This window comes from Peromyscus californicus, unplaced genomic scaffold, assembly GCF_007827085.1.
Source record: "Peromyscus californicus insignis strain IS unplaced genomic scaffold, ASM782708v3 Scaffold_8__1_contigs__length_139910024, whole genome shotgun sequence".
In the NCBI taxonomy this organism is placed as follows: domain Eukaryota; kingdom Metazoa; phylum Chordata; class Mammalia; order Rodentia; family Cricetidae; genus Peromyscus; species Peromyscus californicus.
Window position 1 is genome coordinate 91,193,725 of NW_026294606.1, and position 25,041 is coordinate 91,218,765.

The 25,041-nt window shown below is 48.6% G+C and overlaps 2 protein-coding genes across 7 annotated transcripts in view; both read left to right on the forward strand.

The window, feature by feature from the left end:
- Window positions 1–103: 103 nt before the first annotated feature.
- Window positions 104–15,402, forward strand: Hsdl1 (hydroxysteroid dehydrogenase like 1). Of its 2 annotated transcripts, none has more exons than XM_052727566.1 (5): window positions 104–217; window positions 7,427–7,652; window positions 8,474–8,919; window positions 9,077–9,304; window positions 13,197–15,402. In XM_052727566.1, exons 2-5 carry the CDS (start codon window positions 7,433–7,435, stop codon window positions 13,293–13,295), a joined length of 993 nt encoding a protein of 330 aa, XP_052583526.1. In that variant the 5' UTR covers window positions 104–217; window positions 7,427–7,432; the 3' UTR covers window positions 13,296–15,402. The 2 variants fall into 2 exon arrangements, with proteins under 2 accessions (XP_052583526.1, XP_052583525.1); XM_052727565.1 differs by lacking the exon at window positions 104–217 and adding an exon at window positions 348–554.
- A 3,527-nt stretch (window positions 15,403–18,929) lies between these two features.
- The window catches only part of Mbtps1 (membrane bound transcription factor peptidase, site 1), a 56,386-nt gene continuing 50,274 nt past the window's right edge, over window positions 18,930–25,041 (forward strand). For 2 of the 5 annotated variants that reach the window (XM_052727252.1, XM_052727256.1), the window contains exon 1: window positions 18,930–19,098. The gene's annotated coding sequence lies outside the window, so the exon portion shown is untranslated. Of the gene's footprint in view, window positions 19,099–19,286; window positions 19,419–25,041 lie in introns of those variants that run through there. The other 3 variants (XM_052727254.1, XM_052727257.1, XM_052727253.1) reach the window with 2 other exon arrangements.

A 25,041-nucleotide genomic window follows, 5' to 3' on the forward strand; every position in this document is an offset into this window, starting at 1 on the left:
GGCTAACTAAGTCGTTGGCTATCCAACGCTTCCCTGGTCGTCGCGGTAACCAGTGCACACGCGCAGTCGGTTACGCCGCGGAGGGCGGGCCTAGTGGGGAGCTCCACCCGGGCGCGTGCGCAGATCACGTGGGTAGCGGACCTGCGACGGAGTCCGGGGCGGCGGCTGCGCGGACTGGCGGCGGGACGGGCTTCAGAGACCGCGCCGCTTGCTGCAGGTATCGCGCCCGCGCCTCTCGCGCCCCGCTTCCGGCCCTGGCCACGCCCCCGGGGACCCCGACCCTCGGGAACGTCCCCACCCCACCCCCCTGCCGCGCCCCGTAGCTGCGAACTCTTGGTTCCGTGCTCCCGGCGGTCCCTCAGCAGCCGGTGCAGGTGTCCCGGGCCTCATCTTCGCCCCACGGCTCGCACACGCGACACGCCCTGGGACCGCTCTTTTTTCGGTGCCTCTTTATCCTTCTTTCCCCGCCGCTGGGTCTGAATGGGTTCTAGGATTCAGAACTGATGCAGAATGGCAGCGCTGCTGAAGAAAGCGCGCAGATCCTGCAGAGCCGGGTGGGTTCTGCAGAGTCGCTGGGCGGCGCCCGGCGTCGCAGGGGAGGAATGGGGAAACGAGGTGGCGAGTCCTTGTTCCACCACCAGGACTCAGCCGCACCCCTGGGCGGTGACCGCAGGGGATAAAGGTTACCACGGTCCGGTGGGGGGGGGGGGGGCGGACTCTCATGGACCACCAGCCAGGGCTCTGAGCCGTGCCTTAGTCTCAGGTCTTAGCTGTGACATCCTGGGAAGTGACTGTGCGTCCTTTTCCTCGTGAGATTGAAGGAAGGAGTAAAGTGAAGCCATAGGGATAATGTGCTTAGAAGCTTTTTCTTAAAGTCGGGTCAGTACAAATAGCGGTAGCTAACATCGAACCCTGAGCAATAATCCTGGCTAGTGCCTAAGGTTTATTGAGCGGTTGCGAAGTCAGTGCTTTTTATGTATCACCTCAGCTAATTCTCACTGTAGCTGGGAAGTGTTAGCCCCTTTTACATGTGGTGGCAAAAGGACAGTGTGTTGTAGTGTAACTTAATCCCCAAGAACAAGATCTCTTTTTTTCAGAGTGACTCTAGTTATTTCGGGAATATTTCAGAAGTGCAGAGTTCAACACTACTTTATTAGTGGAGTGTGTGTGTTGTGGGGGGGGGGGGTTGCTCATGTCTGGGTGTGAAAGCCACAGGTCAGTGTGTGTTGCGCTCCACCTTATTTTTTGAGAAAATGTCTTTCACTGAACCCAGAGTTTCCTTTAGGCTAGTCTGACTGGTCCCCATGATCCTCGATTGCTTTTTCCCTCCCAGTACTGGGGTTACAAATTGGTTCCACTGTTTTCCACTCTTACATACTACTAGGGATCTCAACTCAGGTCCCCAGCCTTGCACAGCAAGCATTTAATCTGCAGAGCCATCTTCCAAGTTCCCAGTGGATTTTTTTTTGAGGCAAAATTCATCATTTTAGCTATTTTGAAATGTGCAACTTAGCACTTTGTAGTACATTTACAGTGCTGGTCAGTTGTCACCCCCCTAGTTCCAGGTAATTCCCACCACCCCCAAAGAAATTCCACCCCATCAGCTGCAGTTTTAGCCCCATCTTGCCCCCAGTCAGTGCTCCTGATCAGATCTCCCTATTGCAAACATGTTTATACATGTGTTGTGTCTAACTTCTGTCCCTCAGCCTCATGTTTTCATGCCACAGCATGTACTCATGCCCCATTCCTTTTTAGAGCTCAGTAATATTTCACTGTATTATGTTTGGGTCACATTGTGGTCATCAATTGATGGACATTTTGGTAGTTTCATCTTTTGGCTAGTGAGTAAGGCTGACAGGAACCTGCTTTACAAACTTTTAGTGCAAGCAAAAAATTTCAGTTTTTTTTGGATGAGTGCCTAGGAGTGGACTGCTGTTGCCTGTATTCCTGGTGCCTAAGTAGAGACCTGGATCTCAGGGATGTTGTATCTTGGGTAAGAGTCCTGGGTTCTGGTTCCCATGTTGCTGTTATTTTCCCTCAACCTTACTGCTGGTTCAATCAGTGATGAAAAATAGGCAGAAGAAGGGAAGGAGCTCCCCAAATCTCACTGATCTGTAAGAGAATTTGTCAGAATGCTGATACAAAGTTTTGGGATTTTTTTTCCTCTTCAAGCATGAAACTTGAGCTCTGGCCCAAACAGTATCTAATGGAATTTACTCAGGCAATGTTGTATTTACTAAGCAATCTTGTATACACAGCATTTTGGCACCATGGAGCCCTACAGAGGATGCATGAAAACCGGTTGCCACCATTACAGAAGCCAGGGTTGCAGACTTAAATCAGAAGAACTTCTCAAAAATACTGTGAGGAAATTCCTGCCAGGGGTTGCAGTGTGAAGTAAAATTCGATGAGCAGTGCTCGTAGAGGAAGGGATTTGGAAACAAAGACATCCAGCTTATCAACAATGCTAGCAAGAAATATCAGCGAGAGCATGTGTCTAGAGTCTGTCAGGAATTCTTGTCATTCTGAGAGAGAAAGAAGACAATATAGTAGGAAGAGGGGCAAACAATGGGAACGGGCATTTCAGAGATTCAAAGCAGCGTCACACATGGTTCAGAGAAGTCTTGGCCCCGTTACTAGCCACTCCTACACACCCTGTTGTTTGAGGGTGAACTCTTGGGCGTTCCTGCAGGTGGCACAGAGGAGGCAGTGTGCACCCCCACCTGTGAGGCAGGTGAGGCAGGCCTGTCACTGTGGAAAGGATCCGTGAGGTAGAGTGGAACCCTTGAGTGCCTGTGGCCCAGCAGGTCCACTGTGTAGCATGCCCCTTCGTGAATGCCTGCACCAGTGCCCAAGAGACGTTATTAAGAATTTGAGTGGTGGCCCTGGGCTGGTGGTAGCATGGGCAGGAATTGTATGTGGCAGTGTCATGACCTACAGGAAAGCTCAGCGGGGAGAGGAGTCTCTGGAAGAGGAGGATGCAGGTCAGCTGAGGACATGGGGGAACTCCTCAGAAGCCACTCACAGGCAGCACTCAGCAGCGTTGTGAAGTGTTGTGAACAGACAGAGCTCTTTACAGAAAGAGCCAGAGTAGCAGGTTTGGGGTACAAGCTGTGATGCCAGCATTCAGGATGCTGAGGTAAGATCAATGGCAGCCTGTGCCTCAAAAATAAATAAATAAACAAACCCCAGCTTTCAGGAGGGTGTCCCCTTCAATGTAGAAGAGGGGACAAGGAGAAGGCCTGGGTGTCCTAGAACTTACTGGATGCTGCTTTTATTGGTCACTGAGTAGGTGTTTTGTTTTCCTTCGAACTGTAATTAGTAGGTTTTACACTTTGGAATGTGTTTTCTAGTTTCTTTTTAAATTTTTTATGTTTGGCACACATTCTCACTTGTAGACTAGGATGTCTTTGAACTCACAGATACCCACTTGCCTCTGCCTCTTGATTTCTGAGATTAAATAAATGGCCACCATGCCCAGCCCCCCCCCTTTTAATTATGGAGAAATTGGTTTTGGACACAGCTCCTGACCTCCGGAGGCCTGAACTCCAGTTGCAGAATCAGAGACAAGTGAAATATTGTGTTAGAGGCAGAGCAGCAGAGGGTGGGGCTGGGTTGATAGGAGAGGAGGAGCCTTAGGCTGGAAAAGGTTGCCCCTCAAGACCTTTGGTGGCCGGGGATTTGAACGAAGGAGAGTGTGAGTGGATAGGAGCTGACTTGGAAGGCCAAGCAGGACTCAGGGTTCTGTGTCCAAGGCAGGCTCAGTGGACACGCCAGAGCCAGATGAAGAGCACCACACCTGTGGCTGCAGAGGGTAAGGGGGCCTTGTCAGTCCTTCCCAGCCTGCAGGGTCACCCTTCCGTCCAAGAGTAAGGACTTGCTTTCTGATAACACTGTGGTTATGGCTGAGGGCCTGTGGCAGTGTCTTCCAGACTGACAGTGCATTATCTGTCTGTCCATCCCTTCTCCCAGGCATCTGTCCCTGGGTCCCCCATACTTCCTTCTGTGACATGACTTAACAAATGATTATTTCCTTATTTATAGTTCTGCATGTTAGAGACTGAAGTTCCCCTCACCACACCGAAGTCACAGTCCCCAGCACGGTCCTTCTAGAGACCCCAGGGAAGATTGTCCTCACCCTTGCTAGCTCCCAGAGTCATTCCCACGCCTTGACTGTGACCCTGTGGAGACTGTGGTCATGTCACCCACCCTGCCTCTGACCTTCCTGTCCCCATGTCAGGACACATGGGAATGTCCAGGCATGCCTCAGGACTGTGCCTGGAGTGGGCACTGGCTTTTTGTCCTAGGGATCTTACTCATCTATCAGAAGTGTCCTAGGGATCTTACTCATCTATTAGTAGAAGTGTCCCATGTATGTTCCGTTTTGGCCTCCTCCCTCAGCAGTTCTGCAAACGCCCTACCTCACAGATGGTCAGTTATCTTTCTGTGGGTCTCCAGGCATATGGGCCCAGGAGACTTCTGATGTCTCAAGTTGTCTTTGGTCTGGGACATTTAGGTGCCATCTTTAGCCCTGTTTGAATGGTTTCGTTTTCCATGCACACTTCCTATGTGAGGCCAACCCCACCACCACCACCACCACCACCACCACCACCACCACCACCACCACCACACACAGGCCAGTGACCACCGGTTTAGGTCCTTTGATGGCTTTGTGCTTTATTCATAAACGATCTGGTGTTTGACCACATGAGGCCTCGGTGAGTTTGGTGGATGTGAGTCAGGTCTCACCCTGACCTGGCTGGGAGAAGTGACTGAATGGTGTTATTTTTTTCATGTCAAGGCTCCAGAGCACCAGGGCTGTCGGTGCCTGTTTCTAAGCAACACCTCATAGTTGGTGGGGCCACTGTGTCAGCAGTCATGACAGTGGCACGCTGGGGAAGGGTCTCCAGGGGGAAAATGGAGAATCCTGCCAAGCCCCCCAAACCACCGTCCCCCTCCTTCAAGTCCCTCTCCTTCCTGCCACTCCTGCCAGGGTATGAGAAAGTGTTGGGCACCCGGGTGCAGGCAGGCCAGTCAGAAGCTACCAGGCTTTGGGTGTGGACTACACAGGCTGGCTGTTGTGGTGAAGAGTTCAAACAGGTGCTGCTGAGGACTGAGGAAGGTAGTAGGGAGAGAGGGTGACCCTGCCCAGGCAGGTGGAGCCACCAGAGCCAGGTGATGTGGGCAGCCGGCCGCTCAGGCTCAGGTGCTCGGAGGGCAGTATAGATTGCCCTTGTTCCCCAAGCTCACCTGGATGGGTTTTTGTCCTAGCCGATGATGTGTCCCTAAGAAGGAAAGAGTCAGGACAAGGAAGGAATGCCCTCTGCACTGTGCCTCCAAGGCCAGGGGACTGTCCCCAGACGCACACTCTTTGCTGCCGACTCATGCATTAAAACTTTGGCTTTGTTTTGCAAGCATTGATCTTAGTTTTACATAAAGTGTTCCCAGCTGAGCTGCGGCTTTGTTTCTTGTTGGCTCGTTCTCCTTCACAGCTGCCCCTCAGAGCTGACAGCAAGAGAAGACGGACAGACTGTCCGTGAGGAGAGCAGAAGCCCCCTGAGGTCAGGCACCTTCCACTGGATTTCCTTCACTGGTGTTCCCAGTCTTGGGGAAGCTGGGGCACAGGGGCAGTAGCTGCATCCCTTCATCCCCTCCCTCCTCTCTCCCTCCCTCCTTCCTTCCTTTTCTCCCTCCCTTTCTTTGCTGGTGCTTGTAGCCAGGACTTCATGTTGGATAAGCCACTGAGCCACTCCCCACCCCCCACGCCCTTAGATGTTTTTCATTAGGTTCCAGGCTGGCTTTGAACTCCTTTTTCCCACTTTAGCCCCTCCAGTGGTTGAGATCACAGACCTGTGCTATGGGGCCTTTGTTTGTTTGTTTGTTTTTTAAGGCAGTCTCTGTGTGTAGCCCTGGCTGGTCTGGAATATACTATGTAGACCAGGCTGGCTTTGAACTCACAGAGAGCCACCTACCTCTGCCTCCTCAATGCTGGGATTAAAGGCATATACCACCGGTTCAGCTGGGGTCTGATTTTTTAATTTTTATATTTATTTTTTGTAAATAGCCCAGCTTTTTGGCCTTGAACCGGGACTCCTTCGTCCTCATCCGCCCAAATTACGTGTCCACATCACTACCCAGGTTGAGAATAGCTTTCCGAACTTGCTGTGACGTCAGCGCAGTTTCTCCCCCATGGTGGAAATGTGGAACCACTGGGGAGAGTGCCCTGTGTGGTCAGGGCCTCGGCGGCTTGCCTCTGCCTGTCTTCTGTCTGAGGCTGTTGCTCAGCTTTCTCTTCATGCTTCCCTCCGCGTTTTCCTGGGAGGAGATGTGCTCACAGGTTCCTGCTTGGTGGTTAGTTTGTTTCATTTTTCCCTCTGCGAAGCTTGGTAGAGCTTGAATTAAATCACGGTAGACAGGGGGGCGGCACCTGCTCCTTCCCCAAGGCGTGTGCCCCAAGGCGTGTGCCGTGTTTGCCGCTGTGTTGACTGTTTTCAGGACTCCCCTCATCTCACTTTGGATTTCCTTCCAGAAGTCCGTCATTCCCACAAGTTGTGTATGCTCTTTTTTGAGGGAGAGGGGGTGGTACTTAAGATCTAGTTTCCTGTGTGTGATCTCAGCCGTCTGACTATGTGCGTGAGCCTTCAGGCCCATCTGGCCATTTAGCGGACCCTGGATCTGACTGCGGTGGCTCCTCTGCTATGGTCCAGGATGGAGCACAGCCCTTGGTCATGCCATCAAGACCATGCCTGGCCTCTGTCCACCTCTCCAGGGTCCCCTCTGCTTGTAGGCTCAGGTACCTAGATGAGATTGCATTTTAATCGTTAAACGCTTGCCTGTCTTGTATCCTTAACACCTGGCACAGTACTAGGGACATGTCTGCCCTTTAGTGTTTACTCTGTACACACTTAGTATGGGAGGGTGCCTGCTGTGCTGTTGCGGAAGGGCGCCATCGCCTCATGTTTTGGGGGTGCTCCTTTTATTTAATATGCCTGTTTCTTGGTGCCAAGGCCACGTGATGTTACTACCTGTGTTTATTCTACTTGTCACTGTTGAGGTAGTAGGTCCTCTGTACACTTGCTGACTGAATGACGCCAGGAGCTGAGCACATTCCAGCTGCCATCAGTGGTAATTGCGCCTCCTGCCGCTCGGAAGTAGGGCACTCATGTTTCTTTTTGTTCTGGCTGCTTGTGGCTTAGATCGAGGTTTTTGGAGGGATTCGGTAGTTCTGTTGAATAATCTCTTGGAAGGCAAGAATTTCCTAAGCCACAGGTGTTAGTGAGGTCATGCTGTGACAGTTTCAGGCTGTGTGCTCTTGGGAGTTAGTGTTACTTGAGGCAGAGTCAAGAAGGCTGGGGTTCTCCCTCCTTGATCTGAGGAGGTCCGCTCTGTCCACAAAGTGCAGCTCTCTCTCTTCTTGTCCCTGCAGGTTGCCATGGCTGCTGTTGACAGCTTCTACCTCTTGTACAGGGAAATTGCCAGGTCTTGCAACTGCTATATGGAAGCACTGGCCTTGGTGGGAGCATGGTACACAGCCAGAAAGAGCATCACGGTCATCTGTGACTTCTACAGCCTGGTCAGGCTGCACTTCATCCCTCGCCTGGGGAGCAGGCCCGACCTCATCAAGCAGTATGGAAGATGGGCTGTCGTCAGTGGTAACTTGATTTCAGCTCCAGTGACCTTTCTGTTTGGGTGGTATTTTAAGTCAGTGCGGCCAGCAAGGAGCTACAGAGTTTAACTGGAGGCTGCGGCCTCCTGCTGAGACCTCATTCTGCACTCTTCCCACCTCACTTCAGGGAGCCCCAACCTCAGAGGCATCCCCCTCATTACTCCAGCTCCCTCCCCGTTCCCAGTCCCCCACTCCCCACCCCTCACATGTCTTTCCTGCTGTCTCTTTTGACATTGTCCTTAGGGGTTGTCAAAGCTCTCAGAAATGCTTTGCCTAGTTTGAATTGCATTGTGATTTATCTCAAGTGTCCCAGAAAGCTCATCCTGACACCTAAGCAAGTCAGGGGCGAGTTTGAAAACAGTCCTACAGTAGTATCCTACTCGATCTGGCTGAGTGTGAGCAGTGCCTGGTCTGTCTGTCAGGGTATCTTAGAGTGCATGCATTCGTGTGTGTGTGTGTGTGTGTGTGTGTGTGTATGTGTGTGTGTGTGTGTGTACATATAAAAATCTGGGAACAAATTTTGGGAGTCAATTCTCTCCTTCCACCATGTGGGTCCTGGGGTTTGAACTCAGATCGTCAGGCTTGGCAGCGAGTACCTATACCTACTGAGCCCTCTTGCTAGTCCCTACCTGAGGATCTTTAGCGTTATGATTCACCTTATCAATTCAGTGTAGTCCTTAACTGGCAGATGTTGTGCATTTCCCCTCAGTGTACGTTTTTCTCTGATGAGATCAACAGTGAGTAGTTCTGGTTCTCTGGAGGGATACCGTGCTTCACCACGTTCATGCCTCCTGGCTTGCCTTGCAGGGGCCACAGATGGCATTGGGAAGGCCTATGCTGAGGAGTTAGCGAGCCATGGACTCAACATCATCCTGATCAGCCATGAAGAAGAGAAGCTGCAGGCTGTGGCCAAGCACATAGCTGACACCTACAGGGTGGAGACAGTTGTCATGGTAGCAGACTTCAGCAGAGGCCGGGAGGTTTATGCTCCAATCCGAGAAGCCCTGAGAGACAGAGACATTGGCATCCTGGTGAATGACATGGGAGCATTCTACCCCTACCCCCAGTATTTCACCCAGATTCCTGAGGACACGCTCTGGGACATTGTGAATGTGAACATTGCGGCTGCAAGCTTGATGGTCCACATAGTGCTTCCGGGAATGGTGGAGAGAAAGAAGGGTGCCATCGTCACAGTGTCTTCTGGCTCCTGCTGCAAGCCCACACCGCAGCTGGCTGCCATTTCTGCATCCAAGGTCAGACTCTTCTTCCCGTGGGACGGTCAGGGAGTAGTCAGCTCCCATTTGCTTATGCTGGCAGTTTTTCCCAAGATGGGAGTAGGCAAGTCTTTTGCTCCTGGGTTTTCTTTCAAGGTCCTTCTAGGTTCAGAGTCCTCCCCTTCTGTCCCCCCAGGCCTATCTGGACCACTTCAGCCGAGCCCTGCAGTATGAGTATGCCTCTAAAGGGATCTTCGTGCAGAGTCTGATCCCCTTCTACGTGACCACCAGTGTGACGGCACCCGGCAGCTTCCTGCACAGATGTCCGTGGCTGGCACCTTCGCCCAGAGTGTATGCACAGCATGCGGTGTCGACCCTGGGCATTTCGAAAAGGACCACGGGCTACTGGTCCCACTCTATTCAGGTAGCCCCATGCCGTCAGAGCCAAAGCTCTGTGAGCCATGCCAGGGACCAAGGGTTGGGAATCCTCACCACACCTCATGTCTCAGTGATTTCACTTATAGTGCTAGATGCTCCTGTGGGGTGATTCATGTAAAAATTTTCAAATTTTCTCCCCCCTCCTCAAACATGGAATAGGCTGCTTCAGCTTGAATAGGGATTTCAGTGCAGAGATGTTGGTGATGTCTGAAGGGGACATGCTATGTGCACAGCCCAGTTCAGAAAGCCCTGAGATAGGGCCATGAACCTCCATGTATTCTTGGATTCGTTTACTCAGGAAATCTAGAATTTTTTCCTAAGATTTTTTGTTGTTGTTGTTCAGATAAAACAAAGATTTTAAGAGTATTTCAAGGTCAGCCAGATGGCTCAGCAGGTAAAGGTGCTTGCCTCCAGGCCTGACGACCTGAGCTTGTTCTCTAAGCCCCACGTGGTGGAGGAAGAGCAGTGCCTTCCACAAGTTGTCCTCAGGTCGCTACACACACCAGGGCATGCATGCATATACAAATAAGTGTTTGAAGAGTATGTGAACTTCTGCCAGGTGTGATGGCACATGCCTTTAATCCCAGCACTCAGGAGGCAGAGGCAGGTGAGTCTGAGGCCAGCCTGATCTACAAAGTGAGTTCCAGAACAGCTAGAGCTGTTACACAGAGAAACCATGTCTTAAAAAACCAAAAAAGAAAAATATTTGAACTTAATGAAATATTTTAAATTGTGATTTTTAATTACAAGGGCAGTAACTAAAGATTATAATAATCTGTTTCTTATTATCTGGAATAGATATAGATGTTCCCAGATTTGGAATTTACTGGGCATTCTGACTGCCAGTTAAAATAGTTTGGGGGCTGTTATGCATAAAGATAATTTAGTTTACTACCACAAAATAAACGTGAGTAAATTAGCACATAATTCTTACTTTTGTCTAAAGGCTCAGAACTATAGGTTTGTCTAAAAAGCTGTCTTAGTAACTCTTTCCGAGTCCATACTTCCTTGAGAACTGAGCAGAGAAACCCGAAAAGTCGTTTAAGGCTGGCTATGGTAGCCCAGCCATCTTTTTAATAGGCAAGAGGCTGAGGCAGGAAGATCTCAACTTAGGGTCAGCCTGGCCTATGTAGTGAGACCTTTTCTTTCTCAAAGCAAAAACAAAAAGTGAAAAGTGGCTCTAAGACCTTGAAGTTCTCTTAGAGATGCAGCTGCCGGGGCAGGTGCGGGCCGGTAATCCTGGCTACTTTGGAGGCTGAGGCAGAAGGATGGCAGAGCCTGCCTGAACTGTAGAGTGAGTTCAAGGCCAGCCTGAGCAACTTACCAAGACCTTGTCTCAAAATAGAAAAAGTTTAAAATTGAGAGAGAGAACGAATAAATGAACTAGGGATGTTGCTCAGTGCAAGCCTGGGGCCCTGGATTCTATCCCTAGTACCACTATTGGCAACAAAAATGTATTTTCTGCCAAGGAGTCCCATGAAGCTCTTTAGTCCCGGGGTAGTTTTCTGTACAGAGCTGTGAGAACTTTGTTTTTAACCTTGCCAATCTGTTTCTTTTGTCTTTTTCCCCCTTAATTTTTAGGGTGATGCCCTTTTAAAGCAGTTTTACACTTTATGTGTTTTATGTATGTTTCTGTGGGTATAAGCACACGATTGCAGTGCCCACAGAGGCCAGAAGAGAGTGTCAGATCCCCTGGAACTGGAGTTCTGGGTAGTTAGGAGCCGTCTGACATTTGTGCTGGGAACTGACTGAACTCCAGTCTTGGTGAAGAGCAGCCAGTGCTCTTAACCACTGAGCATCTCTCCAGCCCCTGCTTCTGTTTCACAACCAAGATATTCATCCGCCACTGTCTTGGCCACGCTGTACTTCTCTGTTGGCTCTGGCTGTGACTTTTCCCATGTAGTTACTGCTTTCCCAGGGTCACAGAGGTCTCAGTTTGATGAAGATTTTCACCCTCTGTCATCCTTTAGCTGTAAGGAACAGATTTGGGATATATCAAACAAACGGTGACACTTCTCACCCCAGTTGGCCTCCTATGCTGTGAGTTTAATGAGAACGGTATCCTGCATTTGTTGGTTGCCGGGAGGAGGAAGTTGAGAGCAGATGTGCATTGGTGGATTTCTGCTCCAGCAGTGAACATCGCAGGAGAGGGGCCTCCGCCTGGAGACGTGTAACACGTCGGTAGATGGAACAGGAAGGATTGGGACTACTCTGGTCCAGATAGCCGGCTGCCTGAGAAGGGGTAATCAGGTGTGACGAACGTGAGTGGAGCTGAGTACAGCTGGTTACAAGGGTGCTGGGGAGCTGGGCGGAGAAGCTGAGGTGGCAGCTACACAGCTTGGTGTTCAGGCGAGGAGTTTCTGCCGGAGACAGGGTCGCAGGTTGGCAGCGTTTGGTAACGCTGCAGAGAGCGTATGTAAGGAGAAGAGCTAGGTGAGAGTCTCAGCATGGCAGGGCAAAATGGAGGAAGGAGTTCTAGCTGAGGTGGGGATGTCCGAGGGAAGCCAGGTGGAGACTGACAAGGGTGTGCATGGTCACTGTCTGTGCCTTCCGGTGTCTTTCTGAACTTGACTTCGAGGGCCTCCACTGGTGTTTTTGCTGCCCCAGGAGCACTGCTCTCTTAAGCTCGGATGGGTCAGCATCCGTGACGTGACTCAAACTCTAAAGAGTTTAAAGAGGCCGGGCGGTGGTGGTAGTGGTGCACACCTTTGATCCCAGCACTCAGCAGGCGGAGCCAGGTGGATCTCTGTGAGTTCGAGGCCAGCCTGGTCTACAGAGTGAGATCCAGGACAGGCTCCAAAACTACACAGAGAAACCCTGCTTGAAACATCCCCCACTCAAAAAAAAGAGTTTAAGAGCCTGAAACCCCTTCCTGGGTGCCTCTGCTTCCCAAACTCTTGCTTCAGTTGGGGACTGTCACCACCCCAGCTCAAGAGTGGTTTGCTTCCCTGTCTAATGGAGTGAAGTGAGATCTTAGCTAGGTGAGGGCAAAGCCCAAAGTAGTGCAGCCAAGGTTCAGCAGTGGATAAAGACTGACCTGCAGAGGACAAGAAGAGTGAGGCACCGTCTCTGGAGCAATGTCTCCCATAACAAAGGGCGTGGGGTTATTCAGGACGCCTGTACATACTATCTAGAGTTGGTCCATGCGCAGTCTGAGGTTACAGAGGTGAACGTGATGGACAGGGATGCTCTGGGCATGCTTAGCTTTCACCATAAAGTACAGCTGAAACTTACCCTGACTCAGGAGTGTGCCTTTGAAACTCCAGCGCTTCATGGTCTGCACCCTGAGGATAAAGTTCATCACTCCTCTTCCCTCGCTCCCACAGACAGCTGCCAAGGGAGCCAGCGTTTGACTGGCGTGCTGGAGAACTGTTCTCTGGTTGACTCGACTTGGCCCCCTTCCCACTAAGGAAACACTGAAATACGCATAACGAGTACCACCCGGGCTCCCAGGGTCTCACCTGTCTCAGGGGCCCATGGGTTTGTACGAGCCACTCCCGGGGCCTCCCAAGGGACTCCTGCAAGACTCTTTCATCTCCTTGGATTTAGATGGAACCCTGTTCGGGGTGGTACAGCTGTAGCTTCTCCTTGGATTTAGAATGTTTTACTTAGGACATTTGTTCCCAGAATGGAACAGAAAGGGAGCAGGCGCTGATGGTGGGCATCACGATGGGGTGTCACGCCTTGAGTGAATCGAGGTGAGTGCCCTATGCAGAAGCAAACCTCAGTATGGAAGGGGCTCAGACTCTGTTGTTTAATGTGGTCAGTAGATGTCTGTTAACAGGGTTAGATCCCGCACTGGTCGGTACCCTTGTTTCTTCAGTTTTGATGGTTTGGGATTCTAACCATGTCTCTCTCTCTCTCTCTTTCGTTTGTAGTTTCTTTTCGCACAGTATATGCCTGAGTGGCTCTGGGTGTGGGGAGCAAACCTTCTCAACCGCTCCCTACGGAAAGAGGCCTTATCCTGCCAAGCCTGAATCTGGAAGCTGGGGAGAGGCTGGGCCAAGCCACAGTAACCTGCAGTATTCCGGCATTTGGAAAACACATTTAGTTCACCTGCATATTGTCTCTTACTGAGTACCTAGTGTGTTGCCATCTTTCACGAGGCCGACTTTCAGTCTGCGAGAAAACCTCAGGGACCACACGGGTGGCCCAGGGCTCATAGCCACGAAGCCTGAGAACAGAAGGGAAGGCTTCCCTAGCGGTTAGAATGGCCAGCTCCTGTAAGGGAAATCACTTGTTTTCCTCTTATAGGTGATTACACTATTGGCTTTCAAACGTTCATCACGCTGGGCGTGGTGGCTCATGCCTTCAATCCCAGCACTCGAGAGGTGGAGACAGATGGATTTCTGAGTTTGTCTGGGTTATGTAGTGAGTTTCAGGCTAGCCAGGGATACATAGTTAAAACCTATCTCAAAAAATAATAATATCGTTCATCAGGAAGACAACAGAGAAGTGTTATTTTCTAACTGTGAACTGTGAGTGCAGATGGTGTTAGCAGTAGACATGGGTGTCACACCACATAGCTCCATGTTGGGGCATCTGTGTGTGCACACTGCCTTTCCCCATGCTTCCCCCAGAACTGTGTGTGCTGTGCGCTATGTGTGTCTGAGCAATGTTATTGATATGACTTTAATAGAGACTTTGTCAGGACGAGGTAACGGGGAGCCTTACCGTATTAAAGGTCTGGGTTACTCCTTTTCACTTGGTAAAAGCCTGCCCAACCCTGTCGTGGGCTTACCATGTCTGACGCTGCTTCCTTTGAGTGGTTTTTGTCTTTCTAACTCCGTGGGCAGGTTTCATTCCCAGATTGGGATACATAATGGGTTATCTTTTGATTTCTAAGTTAATTGTTGTGGCTAAGTAGTGATTTCTCAGTGTGTCTATGTTGTAACTGACCCCTTCAGAGCTGCTTATAGCTGGTTTTCGTACACTTTTCTATGTAATCCAATTTCTTCCCAGGAGCATTGTTGATAAAATCATCAAGTGTTTGTGGAATAGTGGTGAAAATATGTGCAACTTTTGTGTGTGGTATGAGGTATTATGGAAATAATGTTAGAAGCTCATTTTTGGCCTGTGTAATGAATGTGTACATTATAGGGGATGCTTTTATTGGTGTGAAGATAATTTACACAAACCCCCACAATATGGGTGAGTGTTGAAACTTACTGCGTTTAATTCAGTCTTTTAAAACCAAACACTTGTACGGGTTTCATAGCCAGCACTTGGGAATCCGTAAGTTATGGCGTCGTGTACAGAGTGGAGGAATGTGGCACTTAACATTGTGGCACTGATGCTGTGCCCGGGAAATGAAAATGGATGGAATGCTGGGACTTGTGTGGAATTATTTGAGGTGACATTCCAGCCCCCATAGGCGCAAGTGCACCTTGGGGGTGCTGTGACTGGGATCCAGAAGACCAGTGGTTAGATTCTGAAGTTCTTCCTGTCCTCAATTATGTCTTCAGAACATGTGCAGAACTCTGCTTGGTGATAGTGGCAGAAGAACATTGGTGGGGACTGCTGTCATACTGACGAGAACTTTGGGGGAATATGTGATAAGCAGCAGCAGCTCCACTTGAAACGTCATCAAGCATGATCCCCTGGGGGTAGGGGTGCGGAGGTGGGAGACTCGGGAGTTCAAGGCTATCATGGGCCACAAAGTGAAACCCTGGTTCAGGAAACAAAATCCATAGCAGGAACACACTGTCAGTTCTGTGTAAGGTCCTGTGGTCCAGTATTCAGACTTGTCAGGCAAAGTGCAGAGTCCTTGCTGTGTGGTAAGAGAGGTCCACATTGTCAGTGATGGTCCTTCAACAGGACTCAGCTAGAACTTGATGATTGGTGCAGACTCAGAGCACAGTGGCGATCCATGGCTCCAGGAGAAGATCCAAACCAGGCATCCTTAGGCTTCCTAGCTTTCATACTCAGCCCCTCTGCCGAGAGTTATTCCTCTCACTGTGGACATGTTTTGTTGTTGTTGTTTGTTTTTGTTTTAAACCAAGGAAGGAAGAGCTCTGAACTTGAACCTTTGTAACTTACCCTGTGAATTAAAATGTAACAATAAAAGCATCACTGTTTCCTTTATGTGTCACTGCCAGAAAAGGTTCTTTCCCCCCTCCTTGTAGACTTGATGCTCAGAAGGTGGCTTGTCAACAGCCATGACTGTCACTCATTAAGCAGCAGAGTGCACACCAATGTGCCTACGCCTGCAGAGCACCCAGGGGGTCTTGCCCTTCCCCTCTGATGGCTGAGTAGGTGAGGATGAGTTATGAACTTGGCAGTGTGGAGATGGTGAGGTGACTCATCGCAAGCGATTTTGATCTTGGGTACAAAAGCCAGGTGTAGGTTTTAAAAAGTAGGAAGGAAAAATGAGAGAGAACAGATAAAGTTCTGAAGTTCTTTTAAAATTCATTTTTATAAGTTTGTTTATATGTATGTGAGGCTGTGTGAGTTTGTATGCAGCACGTGCATGCAGATGCCATTGGAGGCCAGAGGGCATCAGATTCCCTGGAACTGGAGTTACAAATGGTTATGAGCTACTATGTGGGTGATGAGGATCAAACCTGGGTCCTCCAGCCCCTAAGATTTTATTTTTCTTTATATTTATGCATCTGTGTGAGTGTATGCCACATGTGTGCAGGTGCCCACAGAGACCAGAAAAGAGAGTCAGATATCTGGACTGGAGTTAACAGGTGGTTGTGTGCTACCTGATGTGGTTGCTGGGAACTGAACTCAAGTCCTCTGGAAGAGCAGTAAGTGCTCTTAACCATTGAACTCTCTCAAGCCCCCCCCCCCCCCCCCCCCCATCAGCCATTTTTGTTTTGCTTACCTCAGCGATGTAAACTCTCTTTGTGAGAACTGGAGGCTTGCTGGTGTCTCCGCAGACCTGATGATCTGTGCCCTCAGCCTCTCCTATCTTCCCACAGTGAGCTTGATAGTCCCTGACTTAGTACTGACAGTGCCTCCTGTGTGCTTTGAGTTTTGATGTGTTTCCAGGAGAGGGGTATGTTCAGTTGCAACACCCTCAGCCCTGGACAGCTGCAGCTCTGGTGTGGTCACATGGTTACCCAGTTATCCCCTGGTGTCTGGGTGGGATCAGTCCTGGGAGCCCCATGAACACCAAAATCTGCTGATGCTTACATCCCTGGGATCAATTGAAATAGCGTTTGCATGTAACCACACAGGTCCTCTGTGTACTTGACGTCCTCTCTAGATTCTAACATCCAACACTACATAAACACAGTATATTATAGACTGAGTATGTTTTCCCAGTGAGAAGTCACTCCAGCACTTGGAGATTAATAAAGGAAACTCTTTAATAATAGCATGGGACTGGTTCTGGCTACTGCACAAAAGAGAACCAGCCCTGAACAGAAATCCCCCCTCAGTTTAGTAGTTTCAGGGCCCACAGTTACACTTTAGTTCCAAAGTTTGGCTATTCAGATGAATGAAGGAGATTAACAATATAGTAAGTAATACAGTACAATAAAGTAATTGTCATAGTTATCCCGAGACAGCCCCTAGGCTGCTGTTAACCAGGGCTATCCTGCTTGCTTGGCAGAAAATTGCTCTTTCAGATAAGAGTACCTGGATAGGATTCAGTAGCGCTGTGACCCAGTGCTCTTCCCTTTGGTCGATCCAGCAGAGGCATGTTCTTTGATAAGGGAATGTTCCTGATGGCCAGCTCTGAGCCAGGGTGTCTCCTTTTGTTATGACCCTAATAGGTAGCAGAAACACTCAGCAAACCTAAACTGTAATTATGTTCCAGATACAAATGTTTCTTTCCTACAGTCTGGTAAGCACACTGCTCAGCCTTGAGCACTTTTTTGGCTAAAGTCTACACTGTGAAACCTAGTATTTTCTAAGAAGGTTTAACAGATCCTTTAGACCATCAGCTTCTTGTTCCTAGTTTCTCCTGTATTAGCAAGAGACTTCCAGTTACTGGGATCCAGGCGTGGAGTGACTGACAGCCTTGGGAGTGTGAAGTAGTAGGGAGTACTCATTGGAGAGCAAGACTGGAGTTCTTGGGAGTGGGCAGACAGTAGGGTCTCTACATAGCATCTCCACAAAGATTGGCCATCCAGGGGATATACTGGAACCTGGGAACAAATGCAGTATACCATTTTCAAAGTGTGGGGCTACATCCACAGACCACACATCTGCCTCAAGATTGCCCTTTCAAAAATTTGTGTGTGTCTGTGTGGGTATGTGCATAGGAGTACAGGTATCTACAGAGGCCAAAACATAGATCTGCTCCCTGAAGCTGAAGTTACAGGTGGTTGTGAGCTGCCCAATATGTTTGCTGGATCTAAACTTGGGTCCTCTACAAAGTAGTGTACCCTCTTACATGCACTTTTTTTCCCCCCAGTATTTTGAGACAGGGTTTAATTGTGTAGCTCTGGCTGTCCCAGAATTCACTTTGTAGATCAGGCTGGCTTCAAACTCGGAGATCCACTTGCCTCTGCCTCCTGAGTGCTGGGATTAAAGGTGTGCACCATCATGCCTGGTTTAAGTGAACTTTTTTTTTTTCCTTTTGTTTTTTGAGGCAGGGTTTTTCTGTAAAACAGTCCTGGCTGTTCTAGAACTCACTCTGTAGACCAGGCTGGCCTCGAACTCACAGAGATCCATCTGTCTCTACATCCCAAGTGCTGGGATTAAAGGCGTGAGCCACCACTGCCCAGTGTGAGTGAACTTTTAATGGCTGAGTCATCTCTCTCTCTTCCAAACTGCCCTTTCTGACTGAGCACCCGAGGAACAAAGCAAAAGGGCCCTGCACAGGGTCTCCTCTGCACCCTGCTCACCTCTAGATCCTCTTTCAGGAAGAGCTTGCTCAGCTGCAGGTTCCAGTGAATAACCCAATTTCTATACCAGGCTTGGTAGTCAAGGCCCATCTCCTAAATTGTGAGCCCAAGACTCTAGGTTTGTGTCCTCCATCTTTTTGTCTGGTTCAGTCACATTACCCAAGCATGCTTGCTGCCCACACTTAGGTTGTGCCAGGGCCAACTGTGGTCCAACTCAGTACTAAATTAAGACTGAGAATAGGCCTATCCTTCTGGTGTCTAAATCGCCCAAAGTACATTTTGCCGGGCAGACTTTCACATTAACTGTTCAAAGTGGTAAATATTTGGTGTTATAAAAGCCCTTCCTGTTTTTCAAGGTGCAGATGCCCCTGGCAGTAGTTAGAAACTGCCCTCAAAGGCCGTCCCAGCAGCTGGGGCCATGGGGCTAGTTTAGGAGAACGCATGTTGGGTTCATCTCAACAGCAATGGGGGTTGGGTTAGATGGGTGCATAGAGCCAGGCCATTGGAGGCCCTCAGCCGCTGGGGCCACGTGGGTAGTTCAGCAGGATACACAGACGCTGGCCACCAGAAGCTGGGGCTGTGGAGGTAGTTTACGCGTGCACATAAACTGGACAGGAGTCGTCGTTCCACTGGGCTGCGCAAAAGCGCGTGCTCCTTTTCTTACTTTGCAGGCCAGTAAGCCCCGCGAACCAGCGTTCCCCACGGTTGGAGAACGATCTGGCCCCGCCCTCGCTCCCGCCCCCGGGCCTCAAATGTCGCGAGATCCCTGGACATCTTCTCGCCTCTGGTGCCGGGACCCCAGGAGCGCGCACGCAGGTCGCGGGCGCGCGGGGCACGCCAGGCCGCTGCGCCTGTCCCTTTGGCGTCGTGGTCTCGCGAGAGTTGCGAGTAAACATCCCCGAATGGAGAGTCAAGGCGTGTTCGCGGCGGAGGCGCCGTTCCCCCGGGCCCGCCGGCCTCGAGCCTGAGGCGGACGCAGGTACGTCAGCCGGCCGCGGGCGAGAGCTGGCCGCGCCCTAGGCCCGGCCGCTCGGTCCCCGCGTGGGGGCCGCGGGCGACCGCTGTTGCTTCACCCGCAATTGGCCCGGAGCAGCGGCCTGGCCTGCGCCTGCGCGCCGCGGTGCGCACGCGCCGCCCTCCTCTGCAGGGTCCTGCGGTCGCGAGCCCCGGGGAACGGGCCCCGCGGGTCCGTGCACATTAAGGCTCGTCGTTGCATTTACTGTAGCGTTTTTCGAGTGGCGCTTTGAGGTGACAGGAGGAACCCACTTGAAGATCTGATTCTGGGTGCCAGCCTCTAAGGTTAGGAAGCGAAAGAAAAGCCGGACGGAGAGAAAAGCAGTTCCTTCCATTAAAATCTGCAAAACTAGTTTTTACATGGAAAAAAAGAAAAACCTTTAATATTTAAGACAAAGTCTAATTCTGGCTCAGCTGGCTTTGAGCTCCGGATCCTCCCCCCTCCACCCCTGGTGCTGGAATTTAAAACATGCACCACCACACCTGCCTTACCGTTACTTTTTAAATGTAGGAACTTAATTTTTATAAAATGTCCATATCAAAGGGCCACTTTCTTTAAGTGTTAGCACCGCAACCCACTTTGAGAACCACTCCCAAGACCCCTGGTACCCTTTTGTGGTCAGTATCCATTTTCAGCCTGCTTAGCACCAATATACCTGTCTCCTTAGATTTGCCTTTTGGGAATAGTCAGTCAGGAGTCCCATGTGGCCTCTTGTGTCTGGTTTATTGGTGCCTTGTTTCCAGAATTCATCTTGTCGCATGAATCAGTACTTTTTGGTTGTAGCATGAATCAGAATTTCATCCTTTTTTATGGCTAACTGATATTCCATTGTATAACAGCGACCCCCACCTCCCCACCCCCATTCATGTGGAACACCTTTTGCTAAGAAAGTTTTATCTTCCGGTATGTGACACATTTGGCCCCAGAGCTGTTTTTCGGGGAGGTGGCTACCTGAACTGCACTATTAGGACTCTCCTGCAGTCCTCAGACATCCCGCATAACCTAGAGTTGGCTGTTACCTATTCAAAAGGTGATGTAGTGTTGGCAGGCCCCTCCCTGCAGTCACCTAGGAATGAAGGAGGGTGTTTTCTAGTCAGATTTTTTTTTCTTGTTGCCATCATATTCTTATATTCTTTGATTCGATTCTCTGCCTGACAGTAGACAGTCCTTCCCTGGAGGGGAAATCTCTGTGTATGTGTGTGCAGTTGTGCGTGGAGGCCAGAGCTCTGTAGGTGTCAATGATCATGCACCACCTTATTTTTTTGAGACAGGACTCTGGAGCTTACTGATTGAGCTAGACTAACAGGTCAGTGCACCCCAGGGATGGTTCTGTCTCTGCCTCCCAGGGCTGGGATTATGGGTGTCCACTGGCTTGCTCAGCTTTTTGTGTGAATTTTGGGAATCTGAATTCAAGTCCTTGTGCCCCCTGGACCATTTCTCCAGCGCCTCCAAGGAGTGTTTTTAGTGGTTTCTTCTGGGGAGGAAGTTGTACATTATTAGCAACTTTTTTAAAAATGATTTATTTATTTTTATTTTATGTGCACTGGTGTTTTGCCTGCATGCATGTCTGTGTGAAGTTTTTGGATCCCCTGGCACTGGAGTTATAGATAGTTGTGAGCTGCCATGTGGGTGCTCGGAAATGAACCTGTGTCCTCTGGAAGAGCAACCATTGCTCTTAGCTGCTGAGCCATCTCTCTAGCCCCCTCTTAGCGACTCTTGATTGTTAATTACTCTAGTCTTTCAGGGGTGGTATAGATGGGATCAGAACCAGTGATCTGAAATGCTAAGGAGTCCAGACCTAACATTTGGTATTTTGGGAGGTGACAGACTCTAAGATAGACCGAGGCAGGTTAAAGAGGTGACAGATGAGTTTCTTTCTCTTTCCTAGCGGTGCAGTCTGTTTTGATATGTTTCACAAACCCATCTACATGTGCTATGTATGGGTGCATACATGCCACAGCACACATGTGGAGGTCAGAGGACAAGCTGTGGAGTTGGTTCTCTTTTCTCACCTTTATGAGGGTTCCAGGGATCAAACTCAGGTCACCAGGCCAGCATAGCAAGTGCCTTTCTTTACCCATGGGGCCATCTGACCAGCCCTATTGATCCATTTTTAATTTTATTTACATGAGAGTTTGGCCTGTATGTATATGTGTGCACCACTTGCCTGAGAAGACCAGAAGAGGGCATCAGATCTCCTGGAACTGGCATTTTAGACAGTTGTGAGCATGTGGATACTGGGAATAGAACCTGGGTCCTCTGGAAGAGCAGCAAGTGCTCTTAACCATTGAGTCATCTCTCCAGACTTAGGCCCTATCTTGACAGTAGGCTTTTTTTTCCTTATGGAGGTGAATTTCAGATAAAATGAGGAGTGGGAAGTTTGGTGGCACAATCTGTGGTTGGCTGGTACCTTTTAGATGTCTAGGGACTAGGAGAGACTGCTTTAAGCCAAGAGCACACTCTGCAGGGACAGGCAGTAAATGCCTTGGGTTCTCTGTTCACACAACACTGACTGATGGCTCATTGAGACCTCCATATGCACCTTTATTTTAAGAGAGTATCTTCTAGCACTGCTTAATTGTTAGCCTGTTAAACAGTGGGAATACAGCCAAGTATGCAATTAAGTTACAAAAGAGATCGTTTTCTAGCCAACTTTTAATTAAATTGAATAGTACCCTTTCATCGCTTAAACAGTTAGCCTTCACAGGAGTTATTTCAGTAAACTAGTTTATTAAGAGGCAGGGCATGGGGGCATAATTAAATGACTGTGATATGGGTCATTTCCTTTCACCTGGATTAGATTTTAAAATTATATTCAAGCAAATAACTTCAGATATATTTAAATTATACCCAGAAGTGTAATCTTGGTGATGTTCTCTTCCTGTGCACATTGTAAGTAGAATTTCAAAGCTGAAAGGGGCATTAGCTGCCTCTTGCTGCTTGCTCTCCTTCTCCCTCTTACACAGGTGCCCCGCTGCGTCTGTTCTTGATATGCAGGTGTCTTCCTCGTTTAGTGTTGGATGTCGGGCTCTTCTCGAGTCCCTCTATGTGAGTGCTGTAGTCACACTCATGGTAAGCCATGGGTAGAAGGACTGGCTTTAGGGTATGCTTTTTGTAGAAGATAACCATGTCTTCTACAAGGAGGCCTGGGAATTTAATCTGATCAGCACTTGTTGAATCCAGGGACAGCCTCAGGAGACCCTGCCAATAAGCGGTATGCCTGTGAAATTTCTGGAAGGAGTAGTGATCTCCCTTAGCTGGGAAGGCCACTGTAGACAGCTTTGTGGGAACAGCTTTTTGGAGAAAATTAGTTTAAGATCACTGTATCAAAATAAGTAAGTCTGACATGGTTGATTTTTGTTGTTCTGTTTTGTTTTTATTTTTGCAGGGTCACATTATGTATCTCTGGCTGTCCTAGAACTCACTGTGCAGACCAGCTGGTCTCAAACTTACAGAGATCACGCCTGACACACAGTTGAGTTTTTGTGCTGCTGTCTTACCAGAAAATATAACTTCCTTGTTTAAATTTTATTTTGAAGGATTTATTAAAAATAACAAATATGACTTATCTAATTATAAAAATAATAAAAACCCTTTCCACACTGTGAAGAGAACGTAATAAAATGGAAAAGGATAAGTCATCCTGCTAGAGGTAGAAGCACTGTTACCATCTTGTTATCTTTCAGTTTTTTTTTTTCTGTATACATAGATGTATTAAAAACACTTTTCAGGTTAACTTTTATTTTATTTTGCCTAAATGTGTGTATGTGCACCATGTGCTTGCCTGGTGTCCATAGAGGTAAGAAGAGAAAGATTGATCCCCTTGAATTGGAGTTTGGATTGTTTGTGAACCATTACGTGGGTGCTGGGAATCAAACCTATGCCCTCTGCAAGAATAGCAAGCACTCTTAATCACCAAGCTGTCTCTCCAACTCTATGGATGCATTTTAAAAGTCAGTTTGTGGGGACTTGGGAAGTAGAGGCAGGTGGATCTCTGAATTTGAGGCCAGCTGGGTCTACATAGTAAGTTCTAAGACAGCCAGGGCTATATAGAGAGACTGTCTCCAAAAATGGAGTGGGGGTGGGGGCAGAATTTAGTGCTTTCTGTACATGAGCTGATTTCTTTAGTACTTCATTAGTACATTCTCCTGTTCTTAGCACAAACTGACACTCACTTCCTGTGTTACCATTCTATAGGGCAGAGGTCCAAAATGAGTCTCATAGGGCTAAAGTCAAGATGTTGACAGCTGATTCTTTCTGGAGGCTCAGGAGAGAATCTGGTTCCTTCTGTTTATAGAAGCCACCTATATTCCGTGGCTCCTTGATTTCAAGAACCCAAACCCTGGCTTTTGTCATTCCCACCTCTGAAGCACCCACCTGGCTGAATAGAGATCTTACAGTGACTGGTGGGTAGAGGATGCCTTTCCCAACTGAGTCTTTGTCTGTATACCATCACGTCTCTTTCTGGGGCTTAGGATGTGGACATCTGTGGGGGACCATGATTCACCCTGGCTCAAGACATAGTTTGAAAAGTTGCTGCAGGGCATTCTATAGTACAAGCAAACCATAATCAGTTCCCCGTCCCTATTATTGTATGCTTAGATAGTCTCTAATTTCCCTCTATTACAGTCTTGCTCCGTAGATCCTTGGATGTAAATAGTGTGTTTCAGGTTCATGCATGTTGGACTGAATTCCTAGGGGACATTTTTAAAACAGTAGGCTTTTTCCCTCTGAAGAATGTGAGCCAGACACTGGGGTTCCCAGACACCTTTCCCACTCAACAACAGGGTGTAGGGCAGCAAGGGCATCCTTCCTGTAGGAATCCGTTTTCTCACCCCAAAGTGGGGGAAATAACAGGATGTTATGACGGTTATGTGAGTTATTTCAAGACAGTGAATTCGAATCTCACTTGCCACCAAGAAATGCTTATTGAGTGTTAAGTTTTTGTTCCTGGTCAGGAATCTTTCCTGTACAGTTTTAAGGGTTTTAGTGCATATTGACAAATGGTTTTGAGATTTAAAAAAATTCATTAATAACATGAGAATACTTACTGGGTTTGTTGAATTATTAATAGTATGAGTTGTATTCTAGGTGCCTCAGCTTTTCAGAAAAAAAAGTTACTTGGTTTTTTGTGTTTGTTTTTGTTTTTGTTTTTTTTTGCAATGTAGATGGTAAAAATACTAAAGCTAGTTTGAATAGAATGCTTTTGACTGAAGCTTTTCAGAAAACATATCAGCTTTGTAGAGTGGGAGGTAGAGTGTGCCCCCCAGTATCCCAGTCCCACATTCACATATTCAGACAATTGCTGATTGAAATTATTTGGGATGTTGGAGAGATGACTAGTTGGTTAACAGCACTTAGAAGGAGCTTGGGTTCTGTTCCCAGCTCCTACATGGCAGCTCACAAATCCCACGCCCTCTTCTGGCTTCCGTGGGCATTGCATGCTCATAGTACACATGTACATGCACATAAGATAAAAGAAGTCTTTTTAAAAACCAAAGTATTTAGGACATGTCTGTACTGAGCGTGCTTTGTTCCCTTAACAATATGGCAGAACCATTTAGTATTTATGTCTTTTTAGGTATTATAAGTAATCTGGTATAAATTAAAGTATGTGGGTAGATGTGCACAGTTCCACTTCTGTAGAAGTGATGTGCTATTTTATGTAAAGGATTTGTATATTCTTAGATTCAGGAGGTTGAGGGCTGGAACTTCAGTATATCGCCATGATCAGCTACACTCCCCATTTCATGTTAGTCAGTACTGTCTAGGGCTATGTTCTGGATATCACTGTACAACTGGTAAGTGTTAAGTTGCCTCATAAAATGGCCCTTGGGGTTCATCTAATGCCTCCTCATGATTTGATTGCTCTGAGTCTTTGGAAGCAGCCTCAGAAATAGGCAGGGC

Bases quoted from the DNA above. Each gene is read 5' to 3' on its own strand.
- Hsdl1 (XM_052727565.1), top strand. From the start codon at position 504: ATGCAGAATGGCAGCGCTGCTGAAGAAAGCGCGCAGATCCTGCAGAGC. The intron at 555-7,426 runs GTGGGTTCTGCA...TTGTCCCTGCAG, and splicing joins CGCAGATCCTGCAGAGCCGG to GTTGCCATGGCTGCTGTTGA. The intron at 9,305-13,196 runs GTAGCCCCATGC...TTTCGTTTGTAG, and splicing joins ACTGGTCCCACTCTATTCAG to TTTCTTTTCGCACAGTATAT.